Source organism: Panthera pardus, unplaced genomic scaffold (assembly GCF_024362965.1).
Source record: "Panthera pardus isolate Hobbes unplaced genomic scaffold, ASM2436296v1 HiC_scaffold_25, whole genome shotgun sequence".
Classification (NCBI taxonomy): domain Eukaryota; kingdom Metazoa; phylum Chordata; class Mammalia; order Carnivora; family Felidae; genus Panthera; species Panthera pardus.
Window position 1 is genome coordinate 30,313,010 of NW_026526821.1, and position 15,978 is coordinate 30,328,987.

A 15,978-nucleotide genomic window follows, 5' to 3' on the forward strand; every position below is an offset into this window, starting at 1 on the left:
TGAGAACTTCCAAGGGAGGCAGAATAGACAGGGCAAAGGGATCATTCAAGCTAGGCAACACTGTCCTATGCCCAGGTACATCTGGGGCCACAGCTGCCATCTGAGGCTCCACCCACCAGCCACCACCCCTTGGGATCCTCAGGGAGCCCCAATGGGGATGAATTTACATACAGAAAAGACTCACAGAAGCTTGAGGTCAGCATATCTTTCTTCTGACTTCTACTTTGGTATCCTTTTTAAAACAGCTCCCACTGTCCCCTCCCATGGAATGGAGGGAAGGCTGAGTAATGTCCAAAGTGAGAGGGCTACAGCAGAACCACACTCCTCCAAAACCTCAGGTGGAGGACCAATAACAGAGGTGAGGCTGAGGAAGCATCTGGAGGACATGGCAGGAAAAGGGAGGGAGGAGGATCCCAAGGATTTTGTGGATTGTTTTGTTTTGTTTTATTTTGTTTTGTTTTGTTTTTGCAAGGGCCAGGCTCCAGGGAAGTAGACTCAATCTGAAATGTAGGGCCCCTGGAGCCCAGGCTTCTGGCCCAGCAGTCACTGGATTCTGCAGAGCTGGGTCTAGGTAAAATACATATGCAGAGACACCCAAGTTCCCTGGATAGAGACCTCTCCCAATGCCCAGAATGACCCAGCCTCCCCTGGTGACAGGACGTCAGTGACTACATGACCTTTGCTCCTTGGACTGATAGATTCTTGGGCTGGAATATATACCCTACCAGGATCCCCCCAGCCATAGGGAATGGGGCAGCATTGGGCATCTTCTGATAAGGCTCCGGGGTCCTGAAGTGGGTGGGGCAGAGCTCGACTCAGGGAAGAAACTTGCAGGCTGCAAAAGTGCAGGAAGTGTGATTCACTGGCTCTGCCCCTGGGAGACCAAGTTCTTGTGGTGGCTGTCAGCAGTCACCTGTCTGTAAGTATCCTCATCTCAGGAGCCCCTCTCTCACCAGAGACAGGATCTTGGCTTCTAGACTTGACCTGCTGCAAATGAAGAGGAGAGGTCACCCCTGAGGGCTGGGATCCCTTTTGCTCCCTCAGTGAGGACCGATGACCCAGAAAGAGATACAACTTCTCTCTCTCCCACCCTAGGGACTGCCAGCTTCTGGTCTCCATGACAGTAGCTTTTCCACAAGGTCACATCTCCTTTTGCATAATAACGCTCAAAAACCTCAGCAGGGGAGGGCAGATGAGGGACAACAGAGATGGGTGGGTAAGGTGGGGAGGGTCTCTACCTACCTTGGGGTTTCAGGCAAGGCAACAGGACAGATGCTTCTCAAGGTGGCTCTTGGGCTCTGGCAGAGTTCTTAAGGTCTGGAGCAATGGGTGGAGGACAAATGTTGTGACCACAGGCAGAAGTCTCTGGAGCAGGGTGGGGACAGGGGCCTCAAGGTAACTGGGAGATAAATGGAGGGGGGGGTCGTCTAGAAGGAGGCAGAAGGCAAGAGCCCATTCTCACCTCCCTCCCCATCTCCTACTGTGCTTCACTCACCCCAGAGTCCGGGCTCTTCAGTGGCTGCTGGGCCTGACTCCATGCTGTGAACCCTCCTAGGGGGAGGGTCCCGGTGTGGGCCATCTTTGGGCCTAAGCAGCGGGATAAGAGGGCAGGAGGTCAGAACAGTGGTCCTGAGCAGGGGCGCACAGCCTGAGTTCTGCTTGAATGAGTCTCTACCCTTCTGCTCCATGTCACTCCCTCCAGGTCCCTTCCTGCTCCCTCCTGAGAGAGGCCCCTGGGCCCAGGCTCCTGCCTTCCCAGAACCACCGGCACTTCTCTCTAGCCCTGACATTTCTCCCAAGCTCTGCCATCACCCCAGCACCCTGGCACCACCCAGATATTGGCATCACTCAGGTTCCAAAGCGGGGTGGACTTCCTCCCCCAGGAGCAGCCATGCCTGCGCCCCTTGTCACTGGGTAGCCCTGCTGACCATTGCTGCCCTCAATGCCTCCAAGCCATGCTTGGCTGCTCATGCCCCATTGCCCAGCGCCTTGCCACTTCCTTTGCTATCTCTCTGAAACAGTCTCCGTCGTCCACAAGATTCTGCTTTAGTGCTGATATGCAGTTGTCCCCCACCCTGCCCCGTCTCTAGACCCCCTTATGCTGACACACCAAACTCTGACCACCTTGCTCCTCCCCCATTGACCTGCAATCACTGCTCATTGTGTCAAAGCCCGTCTCGGAACCTGGGACCTGGCTGGTGCCCTGCCCCTGTCTGGGATGCCCTCTGCCCCAATCTCTAGCCCAAACCCTGCCCCTTCTGGCAGCTTGCCCAGAGCACTCCCAAGTCCAGGGAGTGTCAGATGTGCCATGGGGTGCCTCCCTTGCCCAGCACCCCACTGAAGGGGCCAGCCCTAGGTCAACCATGCTTAGGTACTATGTGATTCTCCTCCCAGGTCATGGAGAACTGGGTTAGGGACAGGCCCTTGGCACAAGGGCAGCCAGTGCCAAAACTAACCAGCGGTAAGGAGCAAAAAGGGTGTGCTGGGTCCAGCATCGGGGGACTTTAAAGGTGTACAGAAAAGATTTAGGCAGAGGAAGTGGGAAAGGGGGCTGACAACTCATGAGAGGCTAGGAAGGTCTGGAAGGGCACAGTGGAGGGATAACTGCATTCTTAGCTGGCAGAACAATGGCAGTCTAGGATGAGGCAGCCCCCTGGTGGGAGAAACACAACGGGGGGGTGGGGGGGGCTGAACCACATTAACGGGGAGGGGAAGAGGGCCCCACAGGGGTCCACATCATTGGCTCCAAGGCTCCAACGGGAGGCCATTGTGGCCTCCTGCTCAGGGCTTCTTCCCACTTGCTTCTGCCCATCTCTCTGCTCCTGGGGGGAAGGTCTAAGGACCCCACCCCAGCTCCCCCAGGTCCAGCAGAGTTCTGCAGAGCAGCAACCACAGGAGTGGGCTCAGAGCCTACCCAGTGCATGCAGGACCCCTCCTTGAGCCGCAGAGGCATTGCTGGAGACGGGATCCCGGCTGTCGGTAGCAGCACCAGGCCAGACTGGCCCCGGGGAGCAGAGGCAGCAGAAAGCTAAGGATCACCACCAGCAGGAAGGCCTTGTGGTCTGTGGACAACAGGGTAAGCCTGCGTCCTCAGCACGTGCCCCGCCTCAGCCCCTCCCCACACCCCCTCCCTCCTTGGACACACTTTCAGGCTGTATAGGACCGCTGTCCACACTGCCACCAAACCCTGGCTTGTTGCAGGACGGCGGAGCCCAGCCCGGAGCACAGTGGCAGTTATGGTTACTGTTGCAAACCTACAGAGGGGAAGAGAGGAGGGCTCCGTGGGATCAGGAAGTCCAAGGCCACCCCCTCATCACCTTTCCGGCCACTCACTCCATGGCCATGGCAGGCTGTCAGGCATCGCTCCAGCTCCCAGAAGGTAGTGTTTTGGCAGCTCCCGTCCTGGCACACCTATGGGTGGTGTGTGCACCAGGCAGTGAGGGGGAGTGACGTTTTGGCCTACAGGACTCAAGCATTAGGGAAGGGTTTGGTGTGCAGGGCTCACAGGGCTCACCATTCTAGGGCCACACTGGGTGCCTGGCTCTACCAGGCCCACGTCATACAGGTCTAGCTGGACACCAGGCAGCAGGAAGACTCCCCTGCAGGTCACCTCGCTGCTGCCTAGTCCAACCGTGGAGTCCACCGGTACCGTGTGTGGTGCCAGTGGGCGCTGCTCCCCACCCAGGCACTGCAGCTTCCCACACTGTGCATCCCTGGGGACGAAAGTGGAGGGTGACCGCATGGCCAGAGCGTCCTTCTTGCCCCAGTGCACCACCCGCTTCCCCTAACTCCGCCCCACTCCCCACCTCTGCGCACAAGGCACGAAGCCACCCTTGCGGTCCTGGCCACAGTTTCCGTGGGCGTCTCCTGCTGAGTTCACAGTCTGGAAACAGGCCTCCGGGGCTGGGCTGGAGCCTGAGGAAGCATGGGCGGACCGCACTGGCTTCAGTACCCCCCCCCCCCCATCTTCCCCTGCGTAGAAAACGGTGCATTCCCGAGGATGGGGCCAGCGGTACTCGGGTAGTCTCACCAGGCCCCCAGAGCTGCTGGCACTGCTGCTCCAGTGTAGGACACGCGCCATCCCGGCAGTAGCCCCGGCCGCTGGCGCAGGAAGAGCCGTCTAGTAGGAAAGTGTCTGGGGGGCAGTAGGGGGAGGTGCCCGTGCAGAACTCTGGGAGGTCACAGTCGCCAGCAGCTCGGCGGCACAGCACCCCAGCCGGCTTCAGCTACGCAGGGGACCAGGTGGAGGGAGGGCGGCCGAGGGACAGCGAGACAATGGACATTGAGAGATCCACGCCGATACAGAGGCTCAGAGGCTGGAGGGCCAGGTGAGGCCAGGCGGGCCCGCGCGCAGAGCAGAGCCAGCACCAGCAGGGGCACCAGAGGGCGCCAATCAGCCAAGACCAACAGCCGGCTCCCGAGCGCCCCCTAACCCTCACCCTGAGCCCCCCCACGCCCTCACCAGGCAGCGCGCGCAGCAGTCCCCGCGTGTGCACTGGGCTCCCGCACGCAGCGAGCAGTTGTGGGCGAGGCAGCAGGCGTCCGGGCACTCCTGGAGCCGGAGAGAGGGTGTAGGACCAGATGAGGGCGCAGCGACCCAGACCCCGGGGGAGGGGGCGAGCGGGGCGCCAGCCTCGGCCCCCGGGGACCGGGAGCGCGGACCTGACCTGGCTGGAGCCGCAGTCACACTCCTCGCCGTCCTCCACGAGGCCGTTCCCGCAGCGCGCCCGAGGCACGAGGACCCTGGAGTCCGGCGCGTTGGAAAGACACGCACCGCCCCCCTTGCGGAAGAAGGCGCGCAGCTGGCGCCGGCTGCAGGGGCTGAATACGCGTGGGAACGGGTGCCTACAGGAGGGGAAGGACGTCGGGCGTGCGGGGACCGCCCCCCTCAATCCCCTGCTCGTCTCCGACCCCCTCCCGCCACTACTCCCTGTGCTTGGCCACACAGCCCCTGGATGCGCAGAAACCGCCTAAGCAGCAGGCAGCCGGGATCCTCCACACGCGGAGGCCAAAGAGGGCAAGTAAACTGTACATAGTCACACGGCGAGCCCGAGACGGGAGGGTGTCACGCCAGGACCAGGCAGCCCGGCACTCAAGGTCAAATCGCGACCTAGCGCCGTTACTCCCGGGGTTGGAGAATCCTTGCTAGGATGTTCTGAAAAGCTCCATACTTTTGAGAATTCACTTCTGCGTTTCCTCCCTTTAAGCCTCATAAAGAAGTCTCGGGGTGGGTGCTATGACCACTATCTCTATTTTACGGAAGAGGAAATCGAGGGATAACCATTTCTCCCAAAGAAAGGCAGCTGAGGAAGGTCCCCTGGTCTAGCGGAGCCTCCCCCGGAACTCCTGCCGCCCCCCCCCCACCCCGCCCCCGACCTCGGCGTCTGTACCCGGTGGCCGCGGCCATGACGCAGCCGCCTTGCTCAGCCGCCGCCTCCACGCAGCAGCCGTCAGGGTCGTGGCTGAGGCCAAGGCTGTGACCTATCTCGTGGGCCATGGTGGCTGCTGCGCCAATGGGAAGCTCTGAGTGATCCTGGGAGGGCGTAGGGACGGTCACTGCGTCACTGGGGGCTGCGGGGATGCCTCCTACCCTGTCCCTCTCCGCCCCCTCCTGTCCCGGGTGGAGCTCACCGTGCTCACGCCTCCCGAACTCTCAGCGCGACACATGCCCTCGATGGGCGCCAGGCCCACAGTGGCGCCCTGGAAGGCGCGGCCCCTGAAGGCAGAACGCAGCGTGACCCGGTGGGGCCAGGATTCTGGGCTGCCCAGACGGGGACCCACGTGGGCGTAGGAGAGACCCACGTGAGCAGCTGCGTGGAGTCGTGTGGCCACCGTGCCCACAGCCCTCGGCGCCACTGCAGGAAGGCCCAGAGCGTGGCATTCGCGTCTGACGTGATACGGCTCCGGTCTTGCTCTGTCCACACTTCCAGGCCAGTCAGTGCCACCTGAATATCCAGAGTCCTGAGAATCTGTGGACGGGACCAGGCTGAGCTGGGGGACAAGATGTGCCACAGTGCCTGTGCTCTTCCCGGGGGGCGCCCTCTCCTCTCTGCTCCATACTCTGTGCTCCTCTCCAACCCTGCCACCTCCTGCCAGGACTTGCCAGCCCATGTCGCAGTCACCCCCATTAGGACTCTCTTCCCGCCAACCCCAACCTGGTCTACGTAGTTGGCCACCTCCAGGAGTCGCTGTTTGGTGTGGTTCAAGTTCCTGTGCTGGGTCAAGAACTGGAAAGACATACAGAAGAGTTCCTGGCAGGCTGAGCTGGCCCCATCCCACCCCACCACCCCCCTGGGGCCTCTGCTCACCAGTGTGTGGTCAGCCACTATGTACAGCTCCAAGAACCTCGGGCTCCTGCGGACCTCCCTCCTCTCCTGGGAAGAGGCAATGGTGACCCTGAGTGGCAGGCTGCCAACCCCAATTCCCAGGAAGCACAAAGTTAACTTTAAAAATTGCTGGAACTTGTTTCTTCAGCCTCCAAATAAAAATATCAGGACAGGAGGCCCTGAACTGGGGCTGTGTATTCCTGTCTTTTCCGATTTGCAGGGCTATGGATACTCCATTTCCACTCCCACCCCTCTCTGTGCCCCTGACCTTGATCTGGGTGGCACGAGAAAGGCTGGCCATGTCCCCTTTGCTCCTGGCATCCCTGTGGCCGCAGGCCCCTTTCCAGCTGAGCAGCTGCCTGGTTGGGAACATCTTGTGAGTGATGAAGTCCTCGGAGTCTCCAGCTGACCGTGGATGCACATAATAACTGACATTGCTGCCCAGTGTGATCAGGCCCCTAGAGTTCGGAAGAGTGCAGAGGAGGGTGTGAGGGGACTCTTTCCCCAGTCCCAGGCCCAGCCCCCTCCCCCAGAACTCCTCACCTCATCCCAGAGCAGGTGCTGAAGACTACCCAGGAGTCAGGGAAGCCCCTCACACGTCCATGGTAATGGCAGTGGTCCTGGAGAGCAAGGGACCCAGCCCCAAATCTCAGCCGGTGCTGAACTGGGAGGGGCTGGGGGGGGGGCTGGCTCCAGCCTCTCTTTAAAAAGAGGAGGCGAATGGGAAAGGAATGGTGGAGAGGTCCTCAGGGAGTGCACCCCCCCAGCATCCCTTACCCTGTCCTCAGAGCCCATGGAAGTATCTCACCGTGTGGTTGGGGACCAGCACCACTGGCTGCCCATCTGGGGTATAGTGGGTTTCTGTGTATCCCGGGGCCAGCAGCCTGCTGGGAGGGGGTGTTATAAGGGTCACCTAATTCAGCCAGGCCTCCTCCAGGATGCCCTCCAGCCTTCCTCCTTGAATGCTAATTGAGCAGCTCCATGAGTGAGGCATAGGGCTAGCCCTGGAGAAGCACCCAAATGTATCTGAGGGAAGGGACAGGAGCGACTGTGTGCTGCTCAGCTCAGAGAAACCTTGGGCTGGAGGAAGAAAGGTGGGGGGGGGGGGGATGCAGGGAGGAGCCTTGGTGAGGGCTGAGGTGTGGGAAGTGGGTGTGTGGGAAGCAGCAGGGAGGAGCAGGAATGGAGAAACAGTTTGTGGTCCCTGTGGAGTCTATGGTGGGCAGCTCCTTCCACAGGTTTGGGGAGGGGCAGGAGGGAGGATTCAGGAGACATTGATGAGGAGGTGGGGCCTGGAGCCAAGGAAGGGCAGTAAACTCCCTGGGTGGCCCTGCCCGATGCCCAGCCTTGTCAGGCCTCTGTTCTCTGGCTCCCAGACCCCACGTTTCTCCCCAGCTGTCCTTCAGTGATGCTCACCCCATGCTTCCAGAGAAAAGAGAATCCCCACCTGTCCACAGCTGCTCCTGCCTGCCCACCTGGGCAGGGAGCCCCATCCCCATCTTCTTCAGACCCCACTCCATTAACGATCTCACCTTCCTTCTCCATCTTTCCGGGGTCCTTCCCACCAAGGTGGATCAACTGTGAGCTAATGTCTCTTCCGTAAAGAAAATTCTCCATCCCCACCTCGCCTTGACCTCTTTACTGCCAGACCACTCCAAAGACCTGTGGCGCCTGCTTCTCCACCTCCTAGTCTTTCCTCCACCTTCTCCAGCTTTGCCCTCCCTGACTCCACGCACAGACTCAACCCAAAGAGTAGGTGCTGTGGTCACCCCCTCTCATGTGTGGGGACGTTGAACCTCAGAGGAACTATGGTTCTGTGTGGTGGAACTAGATCCTGTTCCCGGTCCATCTGGCTCCATGGGGGAGAAGCCAACATGTGTAGAGTGCTTGGAACAGTGTCTTCAATGAAGCGAGCCCTCGACAAATGATGGCTGTTGATAATTCCATCTGGATGGTTTCCAGACCCCACGCTCCATCGTGGACACCCACCCCACCCAGCCCCACACTGCCTACTCATTCACCAGCTCAGAATCTTTGACTTTGCAGACAGCCTTACAATGGCCTCTGTGGGGCCGCCTGTGGGGCTCAGTTGGTTGAGCTTCTGAGTCTTGATTTCAGCTCAGGTTGTGATCCCAGGGTCGTGGGATCCAGCCCCACATTGGGCTCCACACTGAGCATGGAGCTTGCTTGAGATTCTCTCCCTCCCGCTCCCTCTGCCCCTCTTCCCTGCTTTCTCTCTCTCTCTCTCTCTGCCCCCCCCCCCTCGCGCACGCTCTCGCTCTCACTCTCACTCTAATTAAAAAAAAAAAAAAAAGGCCTCTGTGATCTGGCTTTACTGGGACTCCCCAAATTCATTTCCCTTCCTTCCTACCTTCCCTGTAGATGGAGACCCTCCAGGCAGGCCAGACAAATCCCTGCCTCCTGAAGGAGTCTTGACCTACAAAGGCCACACCTCACCTCAGCCCCGAGCACCTGCCCATCTTTGGAATCCATTTTGGATTCTCTTTGGACTCAGCACACCCTGTGAGCACCCACTAGGTGATGCTCATTCATTTCTGGCAGGAAGCTAACGAGATAATCCTGGGGCTGGAATGAAGGATGTGCCCCACAGCAGGGCTGACCCAGGCTTAGCAGTCTACTTCAGCCTTGAGGGAGCCAGTCGTGGGCTGGCAGGACAATTCCTGTACCTCTTCCTCTGGAGCCCTCGCCCCATCCAGCCTGCCTTAGGGGTTCCCCTCCATCCCTGCCCCCAGCACTGATCCCCTCCAGAGAGCGGGAGCTGCTCTCGGCTCCCGGCCCCCTCCCCTGCCTGGTACTCACTGGTTCTTCTCCAGCTCGAGCAGGAGCTGCTGCCCTTCAGCCTCCAAGGCCACCAGCCCCATGTCTAGCTTCGAGACCTGGTCAAGAAGGAGAGTAGGGCTGAGGGAGCAGGTGGGATGTGGAGCTGGCTGGCGAAGGAGAGCACAGGGGGCAGGGGGCAGCAGGCTCCCCACTGGTCATGGTAGGTGTGGATGGATGTGGGGGTGAGAACATGCGGGCAAATATGTTCCCAAACTCGGGACGGTTTTGGTTCTGACAACAGCCATTGGACATAGCCTGCTAGGGACACACCTCATCCTCCAGAGGGATGAAACGAGGGGTCCCAGGAAGGTACCCTGACTTGCCCAAGGCTACTGGACTCTTCCTCTGGCCCTCCCTCCTTTGTCACAGCCGGAAGGCTTCCTCAAAGTGGGGAGGACAATGGCGTCCTGAAGACATTGGCTGGGGGAGCATTAGGTAGCCAGGCTCAGGCCTCCTTACGGCCTCGTTTCTTGCTGCTCCCCACTCCCTGTAGAATTCAGACTTTATCCCTCCTCCTTCAATTCTGACAAACTGAAAATTCCCCTAGCCTTCCGAAGGCCTGCCCCACACCTGCTTTGCTGAGACCATAAAGTAAACCCTGACCCCCTACCTCAGGCCAAGAGAAAAAACATCTCAGCTAGATGTCACGGGGGCTGGCCTGGGCCAGCCCGCAGCCTCTCCTTCTCGCTAGCCTGTTTGCCTCTCCCACCCTGTGGAAATACCCCATCTGCCGGCCCCTCTGCCTTGTCCACTCTGCCTGGCTGGGGGCCCAGAGTTGGAACCAGCCCAGGAGCATCCTGGAGAGCTGCTGTGTCTTTGGAATGCTGGCCCTCACCCTTCCCTGCACCATGCACTGGGCTGGGCCCCGGGCCAAGGGGCTCAGATTCTTGTGGGGGCCCTTTCTCTGCAGGTGGGAGGCAGACAACCCTGCAACCCCAGCCAAGAGCCCCCCACCCCAAGGCCCCAAGCATGAGCTCACATGGCTGGAATGTCACTTACTTTATTGGAGAAAGGTTTGTACCCAGCGCAGGCAGCAGCCCCAGATGGAAAGCCTCCTCCTACCTCACCCCCACCCTGGGCTCCCTTCTCTTTGTCCTTCTGCTGTTTTTCCTTGCTTTTTGCCCTCCTGGTGACCCTGCTCCTCACTACACACCCCATCCCTAACCTGAAATGTGGGTATTTCCTGCCTCTTGGACAGGATTCCCTGCCTCATCTCTGTCTGCTGGCCTCAGCTTGGCAGGCTTCCTGGCGGTGGGGGGGCGGGGGGGGGGGGTAGGGGCGAGGCAGGGGAAAGCAAGGTCCTCTGAGATGCCCTTCCTTGTCACAGCCTAGGCTGGACTGGCAGGGAGGTGCCCAGCATGTGCCCAGCCTTGCCCTCTGCCAGTGATGTCCAGGACAACTAACTCAAAGCCCGGGTCAGCACCATGCTTGAATGGGGGCCCCTGAGGGTCTGGGGGACCCAGTAGGGCCCTAGGTTAAAAGCTCCTGGGCCTGTGGGGGCCTTCCAGCCTTCACGACAGTGCTCTACTGCCTTCCTTGCTGTCTTGGACAGTGGTTTGTCACCTTTTACCTGAAAATTCAGGATGAAGAGGCCTCTCTAAAATTGGGGGACATTGGCCAATGGTTAGAAGTCTTTCAGACCTTAGTGGATATCAGGCTTCTGGGCTAAAGAGCTGTGTGACCTTGGGTACTTTCTCCAACTTCTCTGGGCTTCAGTTTGCCCCTCTGTGATATGGGGATTCTAAGGGCACTGGCCTCCTGATTTGTAGCAAAGCTGTGTGGCACATACAGACAGGAGCATGGTTATTCTGGAAGTGTGTGATGGGTGGGTGTTGGCAGCAAGTGGGACAGAGCATCCTGGAGAAGCAAAATCAGGCAGGCCTGCCCTAGGAGGGTGACCAGTGCCCCCTGGCCAGAAGTGGATTCTGCACGAGCCAGGGAGGCTGAAGTGTTACTGGAGGAGACAGCAATGTGTCCACAGGGTAACACGTTCTGGTAAACTTTGCAAAAGGAAGATATTTTGGTGTTTGCATAAAGAGGTCCCTGAAAAGTTTCAGGGCTCACAAATTCTGGCCCTATCTCTGCCTGGTGGGGAGGATAATTCCCCTGGATAATTCTGGGAGGAAGGGAGAAGAGGACGGTGGGGCAGGAAGCCTGAAAATGACTTCCATGCGTGCAGGCTCTTGTGATCTCATGTGTCTCCCCACCCCCACCTGCCAAACCTCCGGAAAGGGGCCTAAAAGACCCCAGCCAAACTGCCACGCTAAACTTTGAAGACGGGGAAAGGGGCTGGGAGACCCCGGGCCCCCCGCAAAGGGAAGGACGAGCTGGCACTGACCGGCTCCTCCAGGGTGACCGTGCGCCGGGGTCGTCCATCCAGGACCCAGTGCAGGGTGACTGGCTCTCCAGGGTTGTCTCCTGGGGTGAAGACAGAGTAAAAGCTGAGGGGGAAGTCTGAGGAACATAGAGGAGTAGGGCACGACAGAGGGATGAGGTGATAGGACATCAGCAAAGAGGAACAGGAGACTCCACCTTCATTATTCAGAGGTGTAGCCTGGAGGAGGGTGGCCGCTCCTGCTCCTCGGGCATCCTTGGAACTGAGGAGCCACCAGGGAGGTGGCAGAACAGAGACAGAGGAGCCTGGGAAGGATAGCTCAGCTGGGGAAGCCAGAGGCCCCACTGATCTGGGGGAGGCTTGGGGGTCAGAGATCACAAGAGACCAAGCCCCCCGTGCAGAGGAGAAGGAAGAGGGAGGCAGCCTCGGGTATTTTTAGTCTGGGCAGCAGATGCCTTTGGAGTGAGAGATCTGTGAAGAGAGGGTGACTGTGTCTCCTCCACCATCTGAGAAAAACAACAGCCACATGTCTTGGGCGGCCCACCTTGCCCAGACAGCTCCCTTGGGGGCTTCATGCTGGAAGCAGGACTTCCAGGGACCCTAGCTTGGAAGCCCCTTTCTTGGATCTTGGAGGTGGGGAGGACCCGGGGGAGGGGAGAGAGCCTGAGTGCTCCCAGGCCGGGTGCGCTTTAAGGGGGCCCTGGAGGAATACCAGAGCCAAGCATTACTCAGAAGGCTCTGGAATGCTCCCCTGGAATGCTCCCAGCCCCCCACCCCACAGTGGGTTCCAGCAACCCTCACTACCCCCGCCCAGCTGCCCAGCAGAGCCAGGCCCCAGGCAGCCCAGAGCCTGTAGGCAGCCCTCCCTGCCCTCTGACACAATCCCTGGGGAGGCAAGCCCAGCTCCCAGGACTGACAGTTCCCCAGCACCCAGCCTGCCCCAACCCCACGCTGAGATGGCAGACGGTGGAAGTGGCTCAGCTCTTGCCAGGCCACCCCAAGTCCTTTTTCCTCCTCCATCTTCTCCCCCAGACCCCAGCATCAAAGACCTGGAATAGCAGCAGTTCTAGGAATCCCCTTCCCCCAGGAAGCCCTCCCTGATTGGATGAGTGGGCTGCCATGGTTGGGCAGGGCGGGGCGGTGGGGAGGGGGGTGGGGAGGGATCTGAGGGCTTCTGGGAGGAGGGGTAAGCAGGGTAGGGAAGGGGTGTCTCCCAGCCCAGAGAGGACTTAACTGGGTGTGGAAAAGTACTTCTTGCTGGCCCTAAGCCTCCTCAGTACAGAGGGGAGGGTGTGCCTTTGTGAGGAGGGAGAGGGAGGCGCAGACAGAGCTGTGGTGAGGAGGATTAGGGCGGGAGCTGAACGGGGGAGCCAGTGTGGTGTCGGGGAGCACGAAGCCTCTCTCCACTCCTCCCAGGGGTCCTATCACCCTCTCCTGACCCCATGCTGAGGAGGAGGGAGCAGCCATCCTCAAAGGCATAAGGGCTATCATCCGCCCCCTCCTGGCCCCAGAACAGAAGAGGACCCCATCCCTACAGGTGCTCCCCACAGTGCTCTGGAACCCAGCACTCCCAGGCCACCCAGCCCAGCCCAGCCCAGCCCTTCCTGCCTCCCCCCTGGTGTCCTCCCAGGCAGGTGGCGGGGCACTTCACATCCAGGACCCCGCCAATTCTCCTACCCACCAGGGTTGCTGAGGTTACTTCCCAGGGTCCAGCCTGTCTGGAGCACCCTTCGTTATCTCACCAAACAAGGCGACAATATCAACAACACACACACACACACACACACACTGCCCCAAGGCCCTGGGGTGTGGGGTGAGCATGGGGGCCAGACTGACTGTGGAGGCCACAGCTGGCCCCCTAGTCGGAGAGCACAGCAGGGACTCTGGGGAACAGTGGGCTGGCCTTAAGGGATGGAGGTGCAGGAAAAAGTCCACACTGGTGGGTGGGGTCTGGGGGTGGTCAGAGCAGAGAATCCTAGAAGAGGGGTCTGGGGACTTGGGCAGCTGCTTAGAGGAGACGCTCCCCACCCCCTCCAACCATCACCACCACTGCTTTGCCATTGGCACTGTGTCAGTCTGGACTCCAAGCCAGCCCAAGTACAGCAGACAGTCCCTGGGCAGGTCCAACGGTGCCAAAGCCTGGGCAAGCCCTGTTCTCCTGGCCACCGTGGGTGGGGGGAGGGCAGTTCAGGCCCTCCATCCCCTGACAGTGACCTGGCCTGCCCCGCCGGGCACATCCCACTCACCTTGAAACGCCTCGGTCCCCGACACCTGCAAAGGTAGCCACAGTAGCAGCAGCAGCAGCAGCGACCCCTGCGACCCTCGAGCTCTCAGAGACCCCCGGCCCATAGCTGTGAGTGCCTCGGTGTCCACGCTGCGGCTCCCGGCTCCCGGCTCCCGGCTCCGCCCCGGCTGGATCCGGGCCGACCCACGGCCAGAGCGGCCGGCCCGCCGCCTCCCGACCCTCCCGCGCCACCCCGCACGGAGCCCCGAAACCCATCCGCCGCACCCTGGCAGCGGGCCGGACCTCGTGCGCCCTCGGGGAGCCGGAGCCGCTGTCTAAGGGCGGGAGCAGGGCCGGCGGAATCCGTGCGGCCCCACGGGGGACCTTCCCGCGCCAACCAGCGGGGGTGGGTCTCTGCGCCCTCTCCTCGCGGGGGCGGAGCGGGGTGGAGTGGGGATGGGGCGGGGCCCCTCGGAAGGGCCTTTGAGGACCTTTGGGGTGGGGGGAGAGAGACCAGGGCTGGGGGCCACCTGTTGCCCCTCGGGTCTGCGCAGGGAGCGCCCCCCTCTGGGGTCTCCTGGGGCGGACCTCTGTCCCCGCCTGGCCACCAGTCCTGCCCAGACGCGCCCTGGCCAGAATCCCGCGGAAGTGCCCCTAGGAGAAGGGAGGCCGGGCGACCGCGACTGGCAGGTGTGGAGCTCGGCTGGACCGGCTCGGAGCTCGCCTGCCTCTGCATCGCGGTGGCCGCCAGCCCCTGTCCCCGCGGCGCGCCGTGGTGGTCCAGCCGCAGTCCCGGGGACTTAATGCCCCCGCAAAGGCGAGGCGGCCGACAGGCTCGCGGCTGAGGGCCGGAGCAGCCCTTGTCCCTGGTGGTGGCCAGAGGGAACAGTTGCACAAAGCCACGGAGGTCCAGACGTGGGGGGTTCCTTTTGGCTTTGGTAACATCCGTTTCTTCTTTTGAAGATTGCGTGCTGAGTAGTAAATTCGGAGTAGTAAATGCAGCGGTTCGGTTAGGAAGAGTTCCAGCTTCAGTTTCCATCGCCCCCCCCCCCAAGAGTTCCCCTGTGCCTCTCCCCAGTCACTCTCTCCCTCTCCCAGCCCCAGGCAGCCAGGGATAGGCTTTGAGCCTACAGATTAGTTTCGCCTCTTCCAGAACGTCATATAAATGTTATCCTAAAGCATGTGCTCTTCTGTGTCTGGCTTCCTTCCCTCTATGTTTTTGAGATTCGTTTACATTGCTTCGTGATCAGTAATTTGTTCTTTGGTAGGTGCCAAGTGTGTTCCACGGTCGAGGGGAGCGCGGTGGCTCCGTGTTCTCCAGTTAGGCATGTGGGTTCTCCTGCTCCAGTGCGAGACTCTTCTAAACACAGCTGCTACAAAATCGCTGTGAAGTCTTTGTGTGGACATATGTTTTCATTTCTCATTTCTCATCTGTGATGACCCAGAAGTAGAAATGCAGGGTCATACGGCAAGGGCATATTTAAGTTAAAAAAAAACAACAAAAACCGATTTCCTAAAGTGACTGTACCATTTTGCATCCCCACCAGCAGTGTATGAGAGTTTCAGTGCCCCTACAGCCACACCAGCATTTAGTGTTGTCAATCTTTTGAATTTTAGCTATTCAAGTGGGTGTGCGGAGTCCTCATTTTTGTAGTTGAACGTTACCACTTACTTGTATAGTCCCGTCTTGAGCATACAAATGGTTTCCAGCCCTTCTGCTGTTACGAACCATGCTGTGATGGATACTTTTATATACACACTAATTTGTGAGATGATTTCCTACAAGTGGGATTCCTTGGGCCATTTTACGGTTGCACCAGCAATATCTAGAGTGTTCCTTTGCCCACAGCCTTACCAACACAGTTCTCAGACTGTGATATTTGCCTGTCTGAAGGTGAAAGTGCAGTCTCTCTCTCTCTCTCTCTCTCTCTCTCTCTCTCTCTTATTTTTTTTTAGAAAGAGAGAATCTTTTTTATGATTTATTTATTTATTTATTTATTTTTGAGAGAGAGAGAGAGTGAGCACAAGCAGGGGAGTGGCAGAGGGAGAGAGGGAGAATCCCAAGCAGGTTCCACACTGTCAGTGCAGAGCTGATGCAGGGCTTGAACTCACGAACTGTGAGATCATGACCTGAGCTGAAATCAAGAGTCAGATGCCTAACCAACTGAGACACCCAGGTGCCTCGAAAGTGCAGTCTTAATTTGCATTTCTCTTAGCAGTGACCTCAAATAATTGTTCAAACATTTAAGAGT

General features: G+C 59.4%; 1 protein-coding gene across 1 annotated transcript; it reads right to left on the bottom strand.

The window, feature by feature from the left end:
* Window positions 1-190: 190 nt before the first annotated feature.
* Window positions 191-14,467, bottom strand: ADAM33 (ADAM metallopeptidase domain 33). The gene is given in 23 exon segments (XM_053890398.1): window positions 191-984; window positions 1,243-1,365; window positions 1,496-1,587; window positions 2,915-3,062; window positions 3,146-3,254; window positions 3,334-3,411; window positions 3,515-3,713; window positions 3,807-3,915; window positions 4,031-4,226; window positions 4,463-4,552; window positions 4,668-4,845; window positions 5,391-5,533; window positions 5,632-5,716; window positions 5,803-5,969; window positions 6,156-6,227; window positions 6,309-6,374; window positions 6,595-6,784; window positions 6,870-6,946; window positions 7,135-7,213; window positions 9,147-9,223; window positions 11,506-11,585; window positions 13,749-13,899; window positions 13,901-14,467. Coding segments are annotated over 22 exon segments (2,574 nt in total). The 5' UTR covers window positions 14,003-14,467; the 3' UTR covers window positions 191-984; window positions 1,243-1,279.
* Window positions 14,468-15,978: the final 1,511 nt, after the last annotated feature.